The 21430-nt window shown below is 48.8% G+C and overlaps 1 protein-coding gene across 1 annotated transcript in view; it reads right to left on the reverse strand.

The window, feature by feature from the left end:
- The window catches only part of STAT1 (signal transducer and activator of transcription 1), a 47953-nt gene that overhangs the window by 13141 nt on the left and 13382 nt on the right, over positions 1-21430 (reverse strand). The window contains exons 5-17 of the mRNA XM_062189361.1: positions 19302-19400; positions 16035-16124; positions 13010-13088; positions 11939-12030; positions 11374-11525; positions 7057-7215; positions 5701-5793; positions 3956-4015; positions 3477-3506; positions 3289-3382; positions 2489-2530; positions 954-1037; positions 257-355 (exon numbers count right to left, since the gene is read on the reverse strand). Of these exons, the coding sequence (XP_062045345.1) occupies positions 257-355; positions 954-1037; positions 2489-2530; positions 3289-3382; positions 3477-3506; positions 3956-4015; positions 5701-5793; positions 7057-7215; positions 11374-11525; positions 11939-12030; positions 13010-13088; positions 16035-16124; positions 19302-19400 (1173 nt within the window). The remainder of the gene's footprint in view (positions 1-256; positions 356-953; positions 1038-2488; positions 2531-3288; positions 3383-3476; positions 3507-3955; positions 4016-5700; positions 5794-7056; positions 7216-11373; positions 11526-11938; positions 12031-13009; positions 13089-16034; positions 16125-19301; positions 19401-21430) is intronic.

Raw genomic sequence — 21430 nt, forward strand, 5'->3', positions numbered from 1 at the left:
CGTTTGTTCGGACTGCTACACTTGCTGGAAAAGAACAGTGAGAAAGGGCCCCTGCAGCACAGAAGCTGGATGAACCTGCCAGTGGCCCGAGTCTGCGCATCTCCTACACCCACAGGCTTCACCGCCCCAGAATCCCTCAAGATCCTTGGCAATGCCACGAGTGCGTCTCTTCTCCCTCCACATCTGGACATCAGGGGCCGGGTCAGACGGGAGCCCTGGCTAGCCACCAGCAGGAGGGCAGATGTGTGTGCCGTACCCTGGGCTCCGCCACCAGCATGTTGTACCACAGGATGGACGCCCAACCGCTCGGGAGCTGGCTGACGTTGGAGATCACCACGAGGGGCAGGGAAGCCGTCTGCAAGCGGACAAAGATCCTGGCGTTAGCTGAACCACAGACACACCCCCCCACCCCCCCACCCCACCGGGTCTCCCCAGAGAGCAGCAGGCGCCACGTGAGATTCTGCGTAGACTTTACGTTTGAAAAGTACAAAGGCAGAGTTATAGGCCTTTTGTTTGCATTTTTCTTTAATATATATTTCAGTTATAAAGTTAGGTCTCCATGCTTTGTGCAAAAATATTAACACAGGCTATTTCAATTTGGACATTTAGTAGGCAGAATTTGAAGACTAATTCCATTTTCTAGCTTTCTGGGCTATCAATGTATCAATTTATATCAATAACGAGACAGTATTAGCTGAAGATCACCTTTTTTTTCTTAATAACTGGGTAAACACAAAGGGTCTTCAAAAAGTTCACAGAAAACGAGTATTATGAAGAAACTAGGCACGGATTTCAAAAATATTTGCACCAATCTAAACATCTTTTAATTCCATTTTCCATGAACTTTTTGATGTAGCTTTGTACCTTTAGAAATAAAAATTGGAAAAAACAAATATAGGTAGCAGTTGGGAGTAAAAACAAAAGTTTTCCATTTGGGACCCTCTAGGTCTTACCTCGAGGTCAATGACCAGGCCAGGCTGGCACAGCTGGGTTTCAAAACTTAGGGAGTGAAGCTCTTCGGTTACAATTAGAGGACCCTTACAACAGAGAGAACAAAGGAAAAGGCAATTCACTGATCCTGCAACTTACAGGAGCCTAATAAATAAGCACGGCAACAGTGGTAGAGACCCTGGACCCAATCAACAGCAACTGAGAAGGCAGCTCCAGGATTCTGTCCTTGCTCCCAGATTTCACTGTTTCAGCTTTCTCAGTGTTCTTGCAAAAAAAAAGGTCTGAATTTATGGCGAGAGGAATTAGACAAGGCAACACCAACTACTAATGGGTTCATCTGTGACTTGGCTAAGGCTGACTGGCCACTTGGCCCTGTCCACCCACCCACGGCCCCAACCACAGTGGCAGGTGCACACCCAGGAGACTAGCAGGCGGCAGGTGCACAGGGGCTTCAGCAGTGATTCTCTACTGGAAGGAGCGCTCTGCTTAAGCGTGCCTGGGAGTGGGTATAAATACGTAGTATGTTAAGCCACCTTCTGCAGCACTGGCATCCCCTCTGAGCACTGGTTTGAGTTCTTGCTGCTCCACTTCCGATCCAGTTCCCTGCTAATTTTCCTGGGAAAGCAGGGGAATCTGGCCCAAATGCTTGGGACCCTACCCACATAGGCTGCTGTCGCCATTTGGGGAGTCAACAAATGGATGGAAGATCTCCCTTTCACTCTCTCTTCTTCCCTGTAACCCTGCCTTTCAAATTAATAAATAAATCTTTAAAAAATGTATAGTTTTAAAAGTTCCTCGGACACATTAACATGAGTAGGGCAACAACTCAGAACCAGGCAGGTGCAGGCGGCTGCAAGACCCAGGGAGGTCACGGAGAGGAGGTGCAGCCCAGGGCGAGCAGGAGTCTGCTCTGCACAGACCGGGGTTTGCCTCGTTGCTCCGGTGACCTCTACTGGCTGTGAGTGGAAGCACAGCAAGCCGTGCACACTCAGAGGATGCATATTCCAAGCTTGATCCTTGATCGTGGTTCACCTTGGAATGCACCACAAACATTAACTGCTCAAGGGTCAGTTATAAAAAGGCAACTGATGAACAAAAAAACGGTGCCAGGGATAGGATGGAATGGTAGGCAAACCCACTGTGACACTTCAGCTCAGCGGTTGTAAAACTGGCCTCTCACTCCAGTTGGGACAGATTTCTTGATGCACACTTAGCTAAATCCTGAAAACCCACTGTGACTCAATTTCTTCCCCCAAGAAGATGTGAAAAAGACAAATGACACCCCTGTTCCGCTACACTGTTCCCGAGGGGGCTGCAAGCATGTGATGTATTTGTGTGCAAAACCATCTGACAACCACAGGGCACAGCTGTTTCCATTGTTTTCAGAGAGGCACCAGATCCAAAGCCTGTTCTCTGCCCGTTCCCATTGCATCTGAGCCCTTCTGTGAAGTGTCCCCAGCACCCAGGGCCACTGGCCTGCCACTCCTGGACAGACCTGCCTGACCAGGGCCCATTCACAACCCAGAGAGACCCTCACCTCGTTGGTTCTGTTGCCAGCATTCTTCTGTTCTTTCAGTTGCTATAAACACAAGAAGACGCCTTGTAAGCCTCAAGACAATCATTAGAGTTGACGCGTGCATTTGTCAGTCAGAGCAAAGTCAGGACTACAGGAAAGGAGGAGAGTCACCGCCCATAGAAGGCAGAACAAGGGACAGAGAGGAGCAGCTCTCCCAGCAGTCTGTGGGAGTACAGATGCCACCGGGCCAGAAGGGAGCCAGTGACTCCCATCCTGCTCCCTCCCGCTGTGCAAACTCCGAGTGACACCCCACACATCTGCATGAGCTGTGGCACCACCCCAGGCTTAGGCTCCTCCTCCTTCCTTCGGCAGTCTTCCAGCCTAGGCGTAGCTACTCATTCCTGCCCAGCTGAGCCTGCCTCCAAGTGGGCTGCAAGAAGCAACCTGGGGCCCTGAGAGCGGCACTGAACACCCTCGGGCTTCCCAGGTGGACCAAGCCTCCCACTCAGTCCCTAGCTTCCCAGCTGAGTGGTCCGCTGGTTGACCAGATGGTCACTGACGGAAAAGGGTTATCTTCCCTGTGGCTTCTGGGCTTAGAGCAGACCCCGGTTTCGTGCCGGTAGAGCCTGAGAGCACCCGGCAGCCCCTCTTCTCACGCAGCAGGGAGAAGGCGAGGCCACCAGCAACACCCCTGCAGGCCCCAGAGTCTGGAAAGTGTAGGCGATGCCCTCCACGTGGCAGAGTGCCATGAAGGGCCACGCTGGTGTCGGAAGTCCTAAGGCAGCAGGGACCACCCGAGAAGGGGAGACTGGTGTCCCTACCAGGTGCCGGAATTCCGCCGCCAGACTGCCGTTGGTGGACTCCTCCATGTTCATCACCTTGGTGTGTGTGCCCAGGATGTTGAACTTCCTGAATCTACACAACACAGAGCAGAGAAGCTTGAGAGGCTGGCACCTGAGAGGCTAACAGCGCAAAGCCGGCAAAGCGTAGAGCAGACTGCGCCACATACCCTTTCACTGTGTTTCTCTCATTCACGTCTCTGCGAAGAACAAACAAAAACATGTGAACACAGCAGTCCTCAGACACGGTGCCCCCAAACACCAGCGACCTCACCCCAAAACCAAGCCCCTCCCTGACCCGTGGCAGCTGGGCCCACTGGCCTGTGTTTTACCAAGGGCTCTCCCCCAGGGCTGGCCTGGGAGGAGTTAGTGTGCCACGTCCAGGGGTTTCAAGCCTTCATGAGTACAATCTCATATGTGTTCTTTCAGCCACTTATCGTGGAGCGAGGCACAGACCCACTGTTCCTGGGGAAGCCCTCGGCTTCAGTCTGCTGCAGCTACATGGCCGGCCCTGGGGGATCCAGGCAGGAGCGCGCTGGGCTCACACTCCCTCCCGCTGTCGACACTGCGGAACCGCGGTGAGTGTCTGACGCGCAGCACCAGCATTTCAACAGCACGTGCACCCGAGCTAGTACGAGGGGTCTCTTACTTGTCAAACAGCACTTTGACTTTCAGGTTATAATTCAGCTCTTGCAGTTTCACCAACAGCCTGGGAAGAACGAGAAAGGTGCTTACTTTACGAAATGACCTACTGTAATTTATTTACCAGCCAATGTCCTATGAATGCTTAGAAATGGCATCCCTCCCTCCAGTTTTTAGTTATTACAGTGAAACTCATATTCCCACTCATACACTTAGCTTTTTTTTTCCCAAGTGTACAAGTTTTTGCAGGATAAATTTCGAGTGTGAGGCTGCTATGGCAAAATTTCCACACTGAATTCTGCCAGAACACAGCCCTGACTTCACCCTGCTGAGTAGAGTGAGTGAGGGTGCCTGCCTCCGTACGGGGGTTACTCCACAAAGTTCACGGAAAATGGAACTAAAACACTGAGCTTATTTTGATGCAAAAAAATCTTTAAATCTATGCATATTTTTTCTTAATATACATTTTCCAGGACCTTTTTGAAGACCCCACTTATAACCTCACCAACACTGGGTTTTATCAAAATTTCTACTTTGGGCCAATCTATATGGGTGAAAAATAGTGAACATTATTTTTTTACTAAAACTGGTACCTAGTGTTTGTCCTACTGGGAGAAAATAACAGCTATCAGGAAAAAAAAAAGAGTCCCCTCTGAGATGACTCCAGGTCAGTGCAGAGACAGGAAGTGGGGACATGGGGGCTGGGCCTCCCACATGCCTCTGCTTCACTGGCTGCAGACCTGGGGCAGGAAGCCCTCAGGTCTCTGGATGCTCCACTCGGTGGAGCAGGTGGATGGGATCAGATTGTTACCATCCCTTCCCGCTGGGAATCCTAGGATTCCACAGATGCTTGAATGTGGTGCTGTACCACTGCCTACTAGGGAAGCAGTGCTGGGGCCTACATCAGCAGCGCCCCCAGAAAAAAGGACAAGGGTGTTCTTGGAGAGCCAGCCCAGCTCTGCAGAGTCTGGCTGCTCATCACCAGAGGGATGATTAAGTGAATGCGGCCATTCAACAGAATAAAGGCCCGTGTTCTCACGTGGAAATGTCTCTGTAATTACTGTCAAGGAGAAAAACAATTTACATAGCACACTCCTCACTTTAAATACATCATTTTTTTGGGTCTGTGTCTCTGTGTAGAATACACACATGTATATTTACATATTTGTGTAGACATGGACCAAATTCTGGGAGGACAGATGCTAGGCTGCTTGTGGTGGTGGCCCACAGGAGTCAGCTCACAGCTCTGCAAACGTGATGAAAGCTATAAACCCACCACCCAGAGACAGGTGCATGTCACAAACCCACATTCACACATGCGACATGTGGTCTTGGGGGTTCCCAGAGCTCGGGGTAAGGTGCTGGGAACTTCTACTCTCTACCACACATGGTCCTGCAATTTCAAATTCTTTTCTATTGTGAACATGCTTTATATTTACACCTGGAAAATAATCATGGGTGCATGTGTGTGTGTGTGTGTGTGTATACATATATATATATATATAAAACCCATATATGTACGTGTGTATGTGTGTGTGTGTATACATATATAGGTTATTTTTCTATAAATACCAGTTATTTTGTGTGGAAAACAGACCCTTGGATAGTCTTTGTAGGAATTCATATTAAAACGTCTAGTAAAATTGTTTTCCTCCGAAGCACCCTAAGCTTGTATGACAGCTCTGTCAAAGGAAATGACTGCTGCAGACCACGTGCTCGGCAGCATACGGAACTCCGTCCTTTCTTCCTCACCTCAGCTTCACAGTGAACTGCACCCCAGTCTTCAAGACCAGCGGTCTCTGAGGATGAGTGGGCATGCAAGGCTGTCTCTCCACCACGAACGAGCTGTGAAGGCCCAGCAAAGGGAGATAAATTAGAGCTTTCATGGAGGGTGAGTCAGGAAACAATGATTTCTCCTAGACAGGAAAGGGAACTGGAGAGTACAACCTAGAAGATACTGTGAGACATTCTGACAAATGGGTTGAACAAAGTGATGCTTGCTAATTTAAAGAAACCCCAAAATCTAATCTATACTCAGCAAACACAGAATAGTTGCCATGATTTGTGATCCTATTCAACACTGAAAACTAAACTTCCTTATTCTCATTTACAAACATACATTAGAAATCAAAGATGCACTCAAAAATCCAAGTCAACGTCCTTAAGTTTTCCAGAATTCAGCCCACAAGCATTCCTGTTTGGACATCAGCCACAGGGAAGCACAGTGAGGTGTCAACTTGGCACAAAAATCAACACTCCTGCACTACGAACCCTCTTCTTCCTCTCAGAGACATTTACTTACTACCTGGAAGCACGTCTGGAACACCCACTGTTTACAAGGTAGGCACTGTGCTAGGCCCCGCTGGGGGAGAAGGGTGATGGATTCATGCCTGTTTTCTAGAACCTTCCAAGTTTCAACAAAGATAACAAATACACAGATCTTCATACAGTAAAAGGCCGAAGAGGGGAGGAACAGAGAATGAGCTCTGAGAGTCTGGAAGGGAAGAATGGGTCTGGGAACTCCTGAAAGATGTAAGGATGAGACTCAAGGTGAAAGCTTCAGGATGATACAGCTTCACAGGCAGCACAAGAGCTCTGTGAGGTACAGGAAATACCATCGGGGAGGCATGGAAAATCAAGTATACACTTGAGCCTAGGAAACAGCAAGAGTCAAGTCTCCGGGACACGGGGACCGCGTGGAAGGCAGGTGTGCAGTGGCCAGCCAGGTCCCAGCTGTGGAAGAGGGGCTGTGAGTGTCCCACGCAGGGGCTCCCTTTGGATCAGGACCTGCCCTGGGACAGCACAGCGTCTCAGGAGGGGGCGGGGGGCAGAGAAGGGAGCCTGGCCTGGCAGCTATCCAGTGAGAGTTCAGAAAAGGGGATCTGACCGCCTCAACTGTGATGACGTCGTGGTATGGGCAGAAGAGGACCAATATGAGGTTGGACTCAGTTGGTCCCACGCTTCCCAGCCCAGGCGACCACAACAATGAATAGCAACTGGCATGAACAGGAGTTCAGGAAGCCGACTGTCACCTTCTCAATGACCTGAACTGCCTTACACGTCCCTCTGGAGAATCACAGGAGGTGCAAACAAGTGTCCCCAAGTTACCTCTGAATGAGCTGCTGGAAGAGACTGAAGGTGCGATCCCACAGCACCTGTTTGTTCTTGGTGATAGGGTCATGTTCATAGGTGAATTTCTGTTCCAATTCCTCCAGCTTTTTAAGCTGCTGACGAACCTGCTGCAGACTCTCTGCCACTATGGTGAACCTGGAAAGGCCAAGACACAGGTGTCTGAATTAGAAGTAGTCCCAGAGCGGCCTGGTTTAGAGAGCATCACAGAAACCAGGGGCTAGAGGCACACAGGATGGTACCCAGCTCGCACTACAGAACAAATGGCAAGAACCAGCTGCTGCCAGCATTCAGGCAGAAAAAACTAACAGGCATAGGGTGACTAGGACCCGGAGCAAAATCCTCCGCACACCACTGAGATCTACACAAGGAGGATGGATGGGGCAGGACTTCTAAGTTCAACAGGTTCACAGGAAAATGAAATTAAAAAGTAAATCTATTTCGGTGCAAAAAAAAAATTGAAATCTCTGCATAGTCAGCATTTCCCATGGACTCCTTCCAGTCCCTTTTGACTTCAGTCGAGATTTAAGACACCTGTGATTTAATATGGGCACAGGGTCGATGTTTGCACAATGGTTAAGACACTACTAGGATCCGTACATCCCGTATCAGAGTGCCGAGTTCCAGTCCCATCCCTGCTTCCCATCCAGCTTCCAACTAATGGTCACCCTGGGAGGCAGCCGATGACGGCTCAAGTATTTGGGCCCCTCCCCCACATGTGGGAGATACAGATTGGAGTTCTGGGATGGTGGCTTTGGGTTGGCCAATACCCAGCTATTGTAGGCACTTAGGGAAATAAACAAGTAGATGGAAGATCTCTCTGCCTTTTAAATAAAATGAAAATAAACAAATAAAATTTAAAGGGGGCAAGACTGGGGTGGGCATTCAGCATAGTGATTAAGTCACTCTCTGGGACACCTGCATTCTACACTGGAGTGTCTGGTTCAGTGGCAGCTGCTCCGCTTCCAACTAAGCGTTCTGCTGTGCGAGTCACAGAAGGCAACAAGCGATGGCTCAAGTAGTTGAGTCCCTGTAGTTCAAGTGAAAGACCTGGACTGAGTTCCTAGCTCCTGGCTTCAGTCTGGCTCAGCCCTGGCTGCTGGCATCTACGGAGTGAATCAGCAGACACAAGATCTCTACTTGTCTGGCTCTGCCTTTCAAATAAAATGAAAATAAATAAAATCTCAGGCAGATGCCTCAGGGGATGCAAAAGGCAGTGAGGAGCCACTGAGAGTTTTACCCGCAGACGGTGATGTGGTCAAGTGCTATCTCAGCAAGATGCTGTACAGAGCAGGTTGGGGAGCAAACCTGAAGCTGTGAAGCAACATGGACAGCGCAGACAAGGCCTAGGGCAGGGTGGAGAGCAAACAAAGATGACTGCTTCGCTCAGCTGAAAGGCAAAAGCCATGTGCTCTGTCTAGACTCTAAAACCACAAGGCCACTGCATGAACCTAGCGCTTGTTTTCAGATTCCTTAGAGTCAGCTGCAAACGGTAACACAGCCTCTGCACCAAGGAATGTGTGGAAGTGCTGTTCTATTTGCCTGGAGAAATGACAGTAGAAGATCTTTTAGAAATGTCTTCCACAGGTGGGCGTTTGGCCTACGGGCTAAGATACAGCTTAAGAAGTCTATGTCCCGGGGCTGGTGTCTTGGCGTAGTGCGTAAAGCTGCCTGTGACACCAGTATCCCAGCTTGTGTCCTGGCTGCTCCACTTCCCATCCAGGTCCCTGCTAATGGCCGGAGAACAGCCCTGGAAAATGGCCCAAGTGCTTGGGCCCCTGCACCCATGTAGGAGACCCAGAAGAAGCTCCTGGTGTTGGCACGGCCCAGCCCCAGCCTTTGTGGCTATTTGGGGCGTGAACAAGCAGATGGAAGATTCATTCTCTCTCTCTCTCTCCCTGTCCCTCCCTCCCTCCCTCTCTCTCTCTCTCTCTCCTTCTCTCCTCCCTTCCCCTCTCTGTAACTCTGCCTTTCAAATGAATAGATCATTTTAAAAAAATCACTATTAACAAAACAGAACAGATACACAAAAAGAAGTCTCTGTCCCACATCACAGAGCTTGGCTCTGACTCCTGGCTCCGCTGCTGACGCCAGCTTCCTGCCAGTGCGGACACTGTGCGGCAGCAGTCATGACTCAAATAACTGGGTTCCTGCTGTCCTTGGGGGAGACCTGGATTGAGTTGGCTCTGGCCCTGGCTGCTGCGGGCATTTGGGGAGTGAACCAGTGGACGGGAGCTCTTTGTGTTTGCCTCTCTGTCTCTCAAATGAAAACTGAAAGAAAAAAAAAAAAAGAAAGCGTTCTTAGTGAAAAGCGTCTACTTCGTGGCCTCACAGAGGCTTACACCACGGAAAGAGGAGGCAGGACAAAGGACAGGTGAGCTCCAGAGGTTTTACCTGGCCCTTCCCCACCCTGCACACAGGGAAGGTGAAGGCGGCTCTGTCATTGGAAGAGGTGTCTGCGGCCTCCAGGGGGCCCCAGACACCCCAGGGCTTCCCTGGCCAGCTGGAAGGCGAAGGGGTCACTGCCTCTCAAGGCACAGCGGCACACTGGGCTGGGAAACTAACACACAGGGAAGTTGGGGCACACACAGGCAACTCACAGAATAAAAATAAATGGCTGGGGGAGGGGTGTTTGGCACAGTGGTTAAGATGCAAGTTGGGATGGGCCGAGTCCTGATCCACTACAAATTCTTTTTTTTTTTTTTCAATAAAAACTTCCATTTTTTTTTAAAAAAAGATTTATTTTATTTATTTGAAAGAGTTACAGAGAGAGGTAGAGACAGAGAGAGAGGTCTTCCACCCGCTGGTTCACTCCCCTGATGCCCACGACAGCTGAAGCTTGCCGATCTGAAGCCAGGAACCAGGAGCTTCTTCCTGGCCTCCCACGGGGGTGCAGGGGCCCAAGGACTTGGACCATCTTCCACTGCTTTCCCAGGCCATAGCAGAAAGTTTGATAAGAAGAGGAGCAGCCAGGACTAGAACCGGTGCCTATATGGGATGCCGGCACTTCAGGCCAGGGCTTTAACCCACTGCACCAGCCCCTCTATTACCAATTCTAACTCCCTGCTAATGTGCACCCAGGGAGGCAGCCGGTGATGGCTCAGTCCTTGGGTTCCCATCAGCCATGTGGGAGACCTGGATGGAGTTCCTGGTTCCTGGCCTCAGCCTGGCCTAGCCCCAGCTGTTACAGCCATCTGAGAAATGAACCGGTGGACTGGAGCCCCCTCTCCCTTTCAAATAAGTAAAATAAACAAGCAAACAGTAACAGGATATTTTGAAACGCACAGTGCAATACTGAGAAAACAGCCTCATGAGTCCTCTGGTCCCAGGCCCCTGCTGCAAGCCTCCAGACCCTGACAGTCACAGTCCCACCTCCTCCACCCACTCTGCTCCATCCCAGGCTCAGCACTCGCTGTCCCTCACCTAGACCACACCAACTTGTTCACAGGACCCCAGCTGCCTTTGCTGTCTTTCTAATAAAAAGCCAGAGAAACGCACCCCCTGCTTAAGAAACACTTGTCCCTGCTCACCAGCACTGGCCGGGGCTGAGAAGCCCACACTCGGGCGCCTGGGCCCTAGCCCACCCCACTGCCCTGCCTGTCTCCCTGTGGTGCCCCCTCTCTGGCCCGGCCAGCACAGACCCCGCAGGGCCTCCGCGCTGTGCCTTTACACGTGCTCTTCTCTCCGCCAGCAGGACCGGTGCGCGGGCTTCTCTTCTGTGTCGTGGGGCCCTGCAGCCACAAGCAGGCTTTCCTCAGCTCTCTCCCGTGTCCCCGCAGAACTCTGACGGGCTTCTGCAGAGCACCTGGGCCTTTCTCGTGCACACACCTCTTGCCCTGTCTTCCTCCACATGCTGCTCTGAGAACTGCCAACTGGCAAGGACCCAGGGTCCCTCCTCCTCGGGAACACACAGAACGGGCCACCAGCAAGCACTTCCTACGCAGCTGCTGGAGCGGGGACTGCAGCAAGGGCCCACAGTAAACCATTGCTTCACAGAGCCGAGCAAACCGCCTCCAGCTACCCTGGTTGGAACAGCACACTAGGACGCGTGTCCCCTCAGTTCTGTAACGGCCACATCACTGGTATTTCAGCACAGTCGAGCGTGGGTCCCAGGGGCCAGGAGTGCACCGACGCCAGCAGACACGGCTGTGCCGTCACAAACACTGCTGTGCTTTCCCAGTGACAGTTGCCAGGGGAAGCAGGGCTGGGCTATAGCAGACTCTGGGCCCAGTCCACCGGCGCAGCTCGGAGGCACCCTTCACAACCAGCGTGGGCAGCCGCGCCGGACGACCTTACCAGTTCTGCAGCTGGTCCAGGCACGCGTTGGGCGGGCCCCCGATGCAGGCGCTCTGCTGCCTCCGCTTCCACTCCACGAGCTCATCGTTAATCAGGGCATTCTGGGTGAGCTCAGTGGCATTCAACAGCTCCCTCATCTTGTGAATGATTTCCTAAAGGCAGAGGGCAAAAAACCAATCAACAAATTCATTTTTAATTGTACAATTTTAAAAGATACTTGTTCTAAAAGCAAAGCAACTATCTTCCTTCTCCAACTGTGTTCCACACCAAAGTGCATATAAAAATTGTTTTCCCTCTGTTCTAAACCTCAAGTCCATTATTTAAAGCAGGGCGCACAACCTGTTTTATGGCTAGCTTAACATCATTCACAGGCCACACAAACTTAGCAACTTAAAAATCAGCCTGCCACAGACTGATGTGGTTTCAAGTCCTGCCTGCGGCTGCCTTGGCAAAGCCAGACCAGAGGATTCTGAGGGTCATACATGGCTCGCGGGCCTCACATTTCCCATGTGTGGTTTACAGTCCAGGGCAAAGCCAATGCCCTTGTTGGAGCATGAACCCCTACCTTCCTCTTGTTGTCCAGCATCAAATACATCTTCTGAAGCAGCAGCTGCTCTTGCTTCTGGTCGCTCTTTGCCACACCGTTGGCTTCATGTTCTGTTGATCACAAGAGACAGCACTAAGTACAAGGGCAGAGGAAAAGCAACGGAAGCCAAGAGTCACGTCCGCTTTGGAGCCACCTGATACACAAAGGCTGGCTTCCTCCATCTCTACTGAACCAAATTTAAAATGTCCTGAGCACAGAAACTAGACACACTGGAACAAAGTGCCTGCTGTCAGTGACCCAGGTAAACTGGAAATAATACTGTCTACTCGATAGTTACTCTCAGGAGACTATCTAAATGAACACAAATGACAAAATTCAAAGTCTCAGAAAAAAAAATGGAAAAGAACTGCAAATTAGGAAGTAGCAGCTGGGACTCCTTTCTCCCAGCTCCTACTACAGATACTCTCTCCCCATTAGCCTGTATCCACCAAAGATCTTGAGGGAAAGAGCAGTGCCCTACTTGTTCTACACAGTGCACATGTTTACAGGAGCTACTTTCAGTTGCTCCTATCACTCAGGACAAGCAGCCAAAGTAGAGTGAAACTGCTTTCAAACCTGAGAAAACTACGCAATTTCCCTGTAGCACATACACACACTTGGAATTTCTGCAGGGACTCTAGGCACCTAGGGCAGGGGCTTCCACATACCCACCAGTCTATGACCATAAGCCAAGTACAATAAGCAAGGTGACAAGCGGAGGTGATTCCCTTCCCCCACACACATGCCAGACACATGTGACAACATCTGCAGCTGTGGTTGTCACCACTGGGGCTGAGCGGGCAGTGCTACAGGCATTTGGTGGGTGAAGTTGGGGATGCTGACAAGCACTCTACAAGGCACAGGACAGCCCCCACTGCAGAGAATCTATCTGGCCCTAAATGGCAAGAGAACTGAGGGTCAGAAACCCTGGCCTAGGCCATCAAGGAGCCAACACAAGCAATTATGTGAAGCAGTGATCACCTTTGTTATCTAGAGTACAGAGACAACAAATCACAGCTGGCGGGCACTGCTCTCATTGAGAACTCTTACCTCGGTTCTGCAAGGTTTTGCACTTGAAGTCATACTCATCTTGTAAATCTTCCAGGGTCTTGATTTCGTGCTCTATATTCTATAAAGATGTAAACGTGTGTCACTGATCATCAGCTTCGAAGACTTTCAGAAACAGATCATTCCTTCTACAGAACCAGGGAAACATGGAAACCATCCCAGCCCCCTCAAAGATAGACTGGACTTGTAAGATTCCAAATTTTTACTTTATTAATAAGTGTGCAGTAACTACACTGCCTGTCACTCTGCCTTTCAAGTTAACAAAAACAACTTCTTATGGCTGGGTAATAACACCCCATCATGTCTGTACTTCACATTTTCTTTTCCTAGTCCTCAGTCGACGGACATGCAGGTTGGTTACATATCTTACCGACATTTTCAACAAAAATAGATGCCGCTGAAGATCATTATGCTAAGGGACATAAGCCAGAGCCCAAAAAAATGCTTTCTCTATTTGTGATAGTTAATATATACATATAGATATATTATAGCTTTAATGATCTGTGATTATTTTAAAATTTACTGTATTTGAATGAAATGGACATCTTTTCATTTGATTACGGTTTAGAACCCTTGCTTATATTCCTAATGAATTATGATCTTTTTGCTTTTTAGCTACTGAATTCTTTGTTTACTGGAGTATTAAGCCTTTGACTATAATGTAAATTAAAAATATGTCACCTCAGGGACTGGCGCTGTGGCTTGGCAAGTTAAAGCCATGCCCTGCAGTGCCTGAATCCATGAGTGCCAGTTTGAGTCCTGGCTGCTCCACTTCTGATCCAGCTCCCTGCTAATGTGCCTGGGAAAGCAGTGGAGGATGGCCCAAGTGCCTGGGCACCTGCACCCACGTGGGAGACCCAGAGGAAGCTCCTGGCTTCAGCCTGGCTCAGCCCCAGCCACTGCAGCCATTTGGGAAGTGAACCAGAGGATGGAAGATCTCTTTTTGTCTCTCCCTTTCTCTCTATAACATTGCCTTTCAAATAAATGGATAAATCTTTAAAAAAAGTCATCTCAAAAATTTAAAAAGGAACAGAAGAAAGGCAGGCAGGTAGAAGGAGGAAGGAAAATATCATATTCTTAGAACTACATTGAATCTATTTATGAACACATTTACTCTATTCTCTTCGTATTAATATCATATTAACATGCATTAATATCAAATTAACATAACTGTGTTATAGTAATTCTCATGCATGTGCTGTGACTGAGAATCTAATGTATTAATAAATTCCTAAGAAACACACACACAGTTTTGTGTATCATCACCTGGTCCCATGGCCTACAGTCTAATTCTTCCTCATCATTTTGGAGACTGCCTCTGAGCTATGATTTAACACAGGAAGAGAGAAGCTCACCAAACATCTGCTTCCTCAGAGACAATAGCGGGGACCACACCTCCCCGGGCAGTCGGGTCAGTTCTGCCTTAATGCCGCTGTCCAGGCACAGTCTCTAACACTGCCCTCTTATTTGCTCCAACATCTCTTGATCCAGGCAATCAACTGTCTATAGCTCACCCTACAAATAAGTCTAATTTTTCCCCCAGATTATGTCCCCTTTCTACATACTCATCTCTTGATTTACAGACTGGGCTCACTAGGCTTTCTTTCTTTTTTATTTATTTACATAAGAAATACATTTTATTTACATAATACTATAAATATATTTTATTTTTTTCTTTTTATTTCTTTACATAATTATACTGGAAGGGCAGAGAGCAAGCATTAAGAGATCATCTATCTGCAGGTTCATTCCCCATATGCCCAAACAGCTAGGTCTGGACAGGCTAAAGCCAGGAACCCAGAACTCCACCCAGGCCTCCCTTGTGGGTAGCAGGGATCCAACCACTTGAGCCATCATCTGCTGCCTCTCAGGGAGCACATGAGCAGGTGGCTGGATCAGAAGCAGAGGGGCCGGGACTTAAACAGGCACTTCAACGAGGGATGCGGGCATCCCAAGTTGTTCCTCACTTGGTTTCTGCTTTACTGGAGTGTTTCCCTGGAAGACTGCAGGACAAAGCTGCTCCAAAGAATCCAGAGTTTGGAAGGACGCTACCCTAGGTGCACGAGTCCAGGTGCCGCTGCCCAGAGCCCAGGACAGGGCTGCACCTGCCGCGAGGAAGCCTCTTCAGAATGCAGGCCTCCTGTGGAGCAGAGCTCCCCAGTCTTCCCCAAACAGCCCAGCCGTGGAGAGGAACTCAGGCCACCAAGGGCACCGAAGCAGACTTCTGCTTCCATAAACTGTCTGGGAAGTTGTTGTTGGTTTAAAAGATTTATTTTATTTATTTGAAAGGTAGAGTGGGGGAGGGGAGACACACAGAGAAAATCTTTCATCCACTGGTTCACTCCACAAATGGCCGCAGCGGCTAAGGCTGGGCCAGGCCGAAGCTAGGAACCAGCAGCTTCTGGGTCTCCCACAAGGGTGCAGGGACACGAGAACTTGGGTCATCCTCCATTGCTTTCCCATGTGCGTTAGCAGGGAGCTGGATCGGAAGTGGGGCAGCCGGGACTCTAACTGGCACCCACAGGGGATGCCAGCATCGCAGGCAGCGGCTTTACCCACTGTGCCACAACGTTGGCCATTAAGTTTTGTCTTAAAATTGCTGAGGATTTTCTTATTCTAATCAGAAACGTATCAGAATTCTTGTCTCAGAGCACAACAGGTGCTTGAGGAAGACAGGCCGTGTTTATCCCAAGGCTCCGTGTGATCTCAGGAATCCCCATCTGAGAGGCAGGGCTATAAAGGGTCCCTTAGAGTAGCAGCGCCTCGTGTACTGGGGAATGGCGCAAAGTTAACAGCCACTGCAGGGCCTTGCAAGGAAGAAAACCGAGAAGCTCAGTGTCTGAATGTCATAACAGGGACCATAAAATGTCTCTCGGGCCACTGATTTCACCAATTTGTTTGTGTATTGTTTGGAACTTCAGCGAAATCCTTCCTCTCTACCCCTCATTGGACAACTCAGTTTCGAGTTGAAAAAGTCACAGCATGGTGTTGTCTACTGAGTACTCACCATCACTTGCTCCTTCACGTTTCTGACTTTGTTGTCAAGCTCCTTCTGCTTGTCTAACATCACGGTGCTCTGAATATTCCCCGACTGAGCCTGTAACAGGAAGTACATGGTTAACAGCCAGCATGGACTCGGATGCACTGTTGCACCCCAAAGTCCAATCCAGACCTTGTGCCCCACCTACCACCCAGACCTTCCAAAACATTACCGTTGCCCACACGCATGTCAACAGGAAGCAGCTCAGCTCCTGAGACCCTGAACAAGGCTGGAAAACTGCACGAGGCCACCAGAGAGACTAGGGTCGGTTCATGCCTAACACACAAAGTTTTTCTAGAAGCTTCCATGAAGTCATACAGTTGCATGGTACTACACAGAAAACTTATTTCAGGGTTTCTGAAGTTCTGTACACAGTTCTGAAGTTCTGTCTACAAGGCTTGCAATTAAAAATGCAGTCTTCATGCTAGCCCCATCTTAACCACCTTCAGAGCTTGTTGGACATGTGGACTCATAGGTCATAACCTAATTACACAATCAGAAACCCCATCCCAACATGCTCTCAAGTGGTTCACATTGAACCCGAAAAGCACCCCATCAAGGGCTTTGCAGAATACTGGACACAAAGAAGTCAGCAATGAATGCAAATCAAGTCTTTCCCAGGAGTACTCGGCCCTTAGTTCTGACGGTCACAACTCAGATGGGGCAGTGTCTGCTCGTCACTGAGGCGGACTCTGATTGATCCATTCACTACACACTTACTGGGCACTAAGTGAGTGTCAGGCAGCGTTCTAGGGCCACGAGTTTTAGAGTGGTAAATGACAGTCGCTGTTCACACACGGACCCCATTCCAGAGGGAGGCTTTTTGTTTCAGGATAAATCCCCTGGACAGTAGAAATTGTGCCTGCCATCCTTGCTTACACAAAGCCCGACAGAGCACAAGCTCCGGGTGGGTGTCTTTATGAGAGGTACTCAAAAAGTTCATGGAAAATTGTGAAGAAAACTATGTATGCATGGATGCCAAAATTTCTTGCACCAAGATAAACAACTTTTTTTTTTTTTTTTTTTTTTTGACAGGCAGAGTGGACAGAGAGAGCGATAGAGAGAAAGGTCTTCCTTTTTGCCGTTGGTTCACCCTCCAATGGCCGCCGCGGTAGGCGCGCTGTGGCCGGTGCACCGCGCTGATCTGATGGCAGGAGCCAGGTGCTTCTCCTGGTCTCCCATGGGGTGCAAGGCCCAAGCACTTGGGCCATCCTCCACTGCACTCCCTGGCCACAGCAGAGAGCTGGCCTGGAAGAGAGGCAACCGGGACTAGAACCCGGTGTGCCGGCGCCGCAAGGCGGAGGATTAGCCTAGTGAGCCACGGCGCCGGCCAAGATAAACAACTTTTAATTCCATTTCTTCATAAGCTTTCTAAAGTATACTCATAGAACCAAAACTTATCGATCTTTTCCCTTTTTGTGATACCTGGATTTTCCCTCTTTCCCTCCTGACAGACTACAAAGGAGGTCACCCATGTTTTCTCCTGGCACATGCATGGTTTCAGGTTCTCACTTTTATTTAGATCTCTAATACATCAGAAGTTTATTCTTGTGTTTGGGGTGACGTATGGGTCTAGTTTAACTTTCAGTTATTGTTATTCATTTTTCTTATCCACATTTAGCAGACAGTACTTATTTGAGCTCTAAGCTACTGCCTTTATCATATAAATTCCACAGGAATCTAAAATCACTTCCACCAGATTTTTCTCTTCTTTCCTTTTGGTGTCTGTTCAGTTAGCATGAACCTCTGGGCCATGTTTATTATTATAGGGGATAGGACTAGTGCCATTTCTTTGCTCTACGTTTTTCAAGAACTTCGTTGCTATTCTTGCAAGTTTTTTTCTTTTTCCCCAAAGGGATTTCAGAATTAATTTGTACTGCTGCCACTTGCAATGCCAGCATCCCATATGGGCACCGGTTCAAGTTCTGGCTGCTCCTCTTCTGATCTGGCTCTCTGCTATGGCCTGGGAAAGCAGTGGAGGATGGCCCAGATGCTTGGGCCCCTGCACCCACGTGGGAGACCAGGAAGAAGCTCCTGGCTTCGGATCAGCCCAGCTCCGGCCCTTGCAGCCATCTGGGGAGTGAAGCAGCAGATGGAAGACCCCTCCCTCTCTCTGCCTCTGTCTCTCTGTAACTCTGCCTTTTAAATAAATAATTTTTTTAAAGAAGAAGGTTGGTGCAAGGATTATTAAAACTATCATCAAAAAATCTTGGTACTTGGTAGAGGAGCCGTGGCACAGCAGGTTAAGCCATCACTTGGGGTGCCTGCATCCTGTATCTGAGTACCTGGTTCAAGTCCCAGCTACTCCATGTTCTTGATATAACTCTCTGCTAATGCATGTGGGAGGCAGTGGAAGATGGCCCAGGTATTCGGGTTCCTCCCGCCCATGTAAGAGACCCAGATGGACTTCCTGGCTTCTGGCTTCAATCTGGCCCAGCCCTGGCTGTCACAGGCATTTGGGGAATGAACCAGAGGATGGAAGATCTCCCTGTTTTTTTTGTTTGTTTGTTTCTCCATCATTGGATCTTTCAAATAATAAATAATTCTTTTTAAAAAAATATTGGTACTAGTAAAACACTGACTCATTCATGTTTCGGGTATCTTGAGTATTTAAAAAGTATTTTAGTCATGTTGGCAACAAAGCTGGATTTTCCCACCAGCCTCTTCTGCTCCCCCAAACCTACTGTGCCCTGCAGAAACTCTGCTCCTGCCCCATTCGTTCTCTCCCCAGCTCAGTGAGCGGCACTGCCACTCTAGGTGACCCAAGCCACAACTGTAGAGCCACACTTGATTTTCCACTCCCTCTCCTGCCCACATCTGATCCTTCCAAGGCAGGCCCTCTTGGCATCATGCCCCAGACACGACCTGGTTCTACTTCTTCCCACCGCTGGCCTGCCAGTTTCCATGCCTGCTCTAGCACCTCAGAGACAGTCCTGAAGAAACAGCCCCATAACCTCCCTCAGTCCACCAAGCCCGCACAGCATCTCCATCGCACTTCACGCTACCCGGGTGTCTTGCTCAATGTGTTGTCTCCCTGCTCACTAGGACTTAACTTCCATTAGATCAGGGTCCTGTTACCACCTGCTTCTAGAGATTCTCTCAATCTGATTTTCCCATTTCCTGGGGCTATGAAAGCAGAGAGGCATTCCCCACTGCCTTGACCTGGGCCTCAGTGCAGTCTGCAGAAGGGATGAGTGCTTATTCATAACTGTAGTGTTCGATTAATGAAAGGACCTGATTGAATCTCTGCGCATTTTCCAGAATCTTCCGCTCCTCCTTCAGACAATTACAGATGATCATAGACATTTGTATGGGGTCTTCTTGAAAATTGTCCTAGATCAGTGGTTAGAATAAAAACAAATTAAAATCTGGAATGTTTCAACCATCGCATAGTATAAACTGATGTGAACTTATTTATATTTCTTGAGAAACTTCATCTCTCGTTTATTAAATTCTAGTTAAGTCCCCAGTACCAGATGGCCTGGTTCAAGTCCCAGCTCCTCTACTTCTGATCCAACTTCCTGGAGAGACCAGGAAGAGAGACCCAGACTAGAGACCCAGACTGAGTACTCAGCTCCTGGTTTCAGCCTGGCCCAGCACTCGCTATTGAGGGCATCTGGGGAGTGAACCAGTGGAATAAGATCTCTTTCCATCTGTTTCTCTCTCTCTGCTTTCCAAGTAAAATGAAAACAATTCACTTTTTAAAATTCTATGTAAGCTGAGGCGAGTGTTTGGCACAGCAGTAAAGATACCACTTGGGACACCCACGCCCCATACCAACGTTCCTTGTTCAAGTCCTGGCTCCGCTTCCAGTTCCAGCTTCCTGCTAACACACACCCGGGGAAGCAGCAAGTGATGTTTAAGTAGTTTGGTCCCTGTTACCCATATGGGAGAACCTGGATTGAGTTCTAGGCGCCTAGTTTTGGCCTGCCTGGACCTGGCTATAACAGACATTCAGACAGGGAAGCAGCAGATGAAAGATTTCTGTCTCTCTCTACCTTTCAAATGAATAATTTTAAAAAATTATATATAAGCAATTTGGTTAAGAACAAAATATTCCTTTGACAAATTATGACAGAAATTATTTTAACTTTCCAATTAAGCACAGTAAAGTATGTCTTAATTTAAAATAAAGTATATTCACAAAGGTTCATATATTTTTATTGACATATCTTGGGGCCAGGGCTGTGGCATAGCAGGTAAAGCCACCACCTGCAAAGCCAGCATCCCATATGGATACTGGTTCCTGTCCTGGCAGCCCCACTTCCAATCCAGCTCCCTGCTAACATGCCTGAGAATACAGGAGAAGATGGCCCAAGTCATAGGGCCATTACACCCATGTGCATGACCTGGAAGTAGCTCTAGGTTCCTGGCTTTGGCCTGGCCCAGCCCTGGCTGTTGCAGCCACTTGGGGAGTGAACCAGTGGATGGAAGATCTCTTTGTCTGACTCTCCCTCTCTGTAACTCTTTCAAATAAATAAACAAATACATGTTGTTTTCATATCTTTCCATATTTATTCTGTGAGGAAACAACATAAATGATACAGAAATTATCTGTTAGATTTCTCAGTTAATGTTATCCATTGGAATATGTTTTGAATTAGGTAAAAAATATTTGTCTCAGTTATTGTTTTTATTGCCAAACCTAATCTGCAAAATACTGGTGATCACGGCTCTTTGTTTTTTGTTGGTGGTGGTTTTTTTTAAAGATTTATTTTATTTATTTGAAAGACAGAGTTACAGAGAGAGGTAAGAGACAGGGAAGAGGTCTTCCATCTGCTGGTTCACTCCCCAGATGGCTGCAATGGCCGGAGCTGCGCTGATTCGAAGCCAGGAGCCAGGAGCTTCTTCCAGGTCTCTCATGTGGGTGCAGGGACCCAAGGACCTGAGCCATCTTCTATTGCTTTCCTAGGCCATTGCAGAGAGCTGGATCGGAAGAGGAGCAGCTGGGACTAGAACCTGCGCCCATATGGGATGCCGGCACTTCAGGCCAGAGCTTTAACCCGCTGCGCCACAGTGCTGGCCCCCATGGCTCTTTCTAACAGGTACACTCAAGCAAAAACTGAATGGGAGGGCCAGCACTGTGGCTTAGCAGATAAAGCCCCAGTCTGCAGTGCCAGCATTGCATATGAGCACCAGTTTGAGTCTCTTTTGCTCCACTTCCAATCCAGCTCCCTGTTACGGCCTAGGAAGCAATAGAAGATGGACCAAGTCCTTGGGTCCCTGCACCCACGTGGGAGACCCAGAGGAAGCTCCTGGGTCCTGGCTTCGATCAGCCCAGCTCTGGGAGTGAACCAATGGATGGAAGACCTCTCTCTCTCTCTCTCTTTGCCACTATGTAACTCTGCTTTTCAAATAAATAA

Source organism: Lepus europaeus, chromosome 1, assembly GCF_033115175.1.
Source record: "Lepus europaeus isolate LE1 chromosome 1, mLepTim1.pri, whole genome shotgun sequence".
NCBI classification, from domain to species: Eukaryota; Metazoa; Chordata; class Mammalia; order Lagomorpha; family Leporidae; genus Lepus; species Lepus europaeus.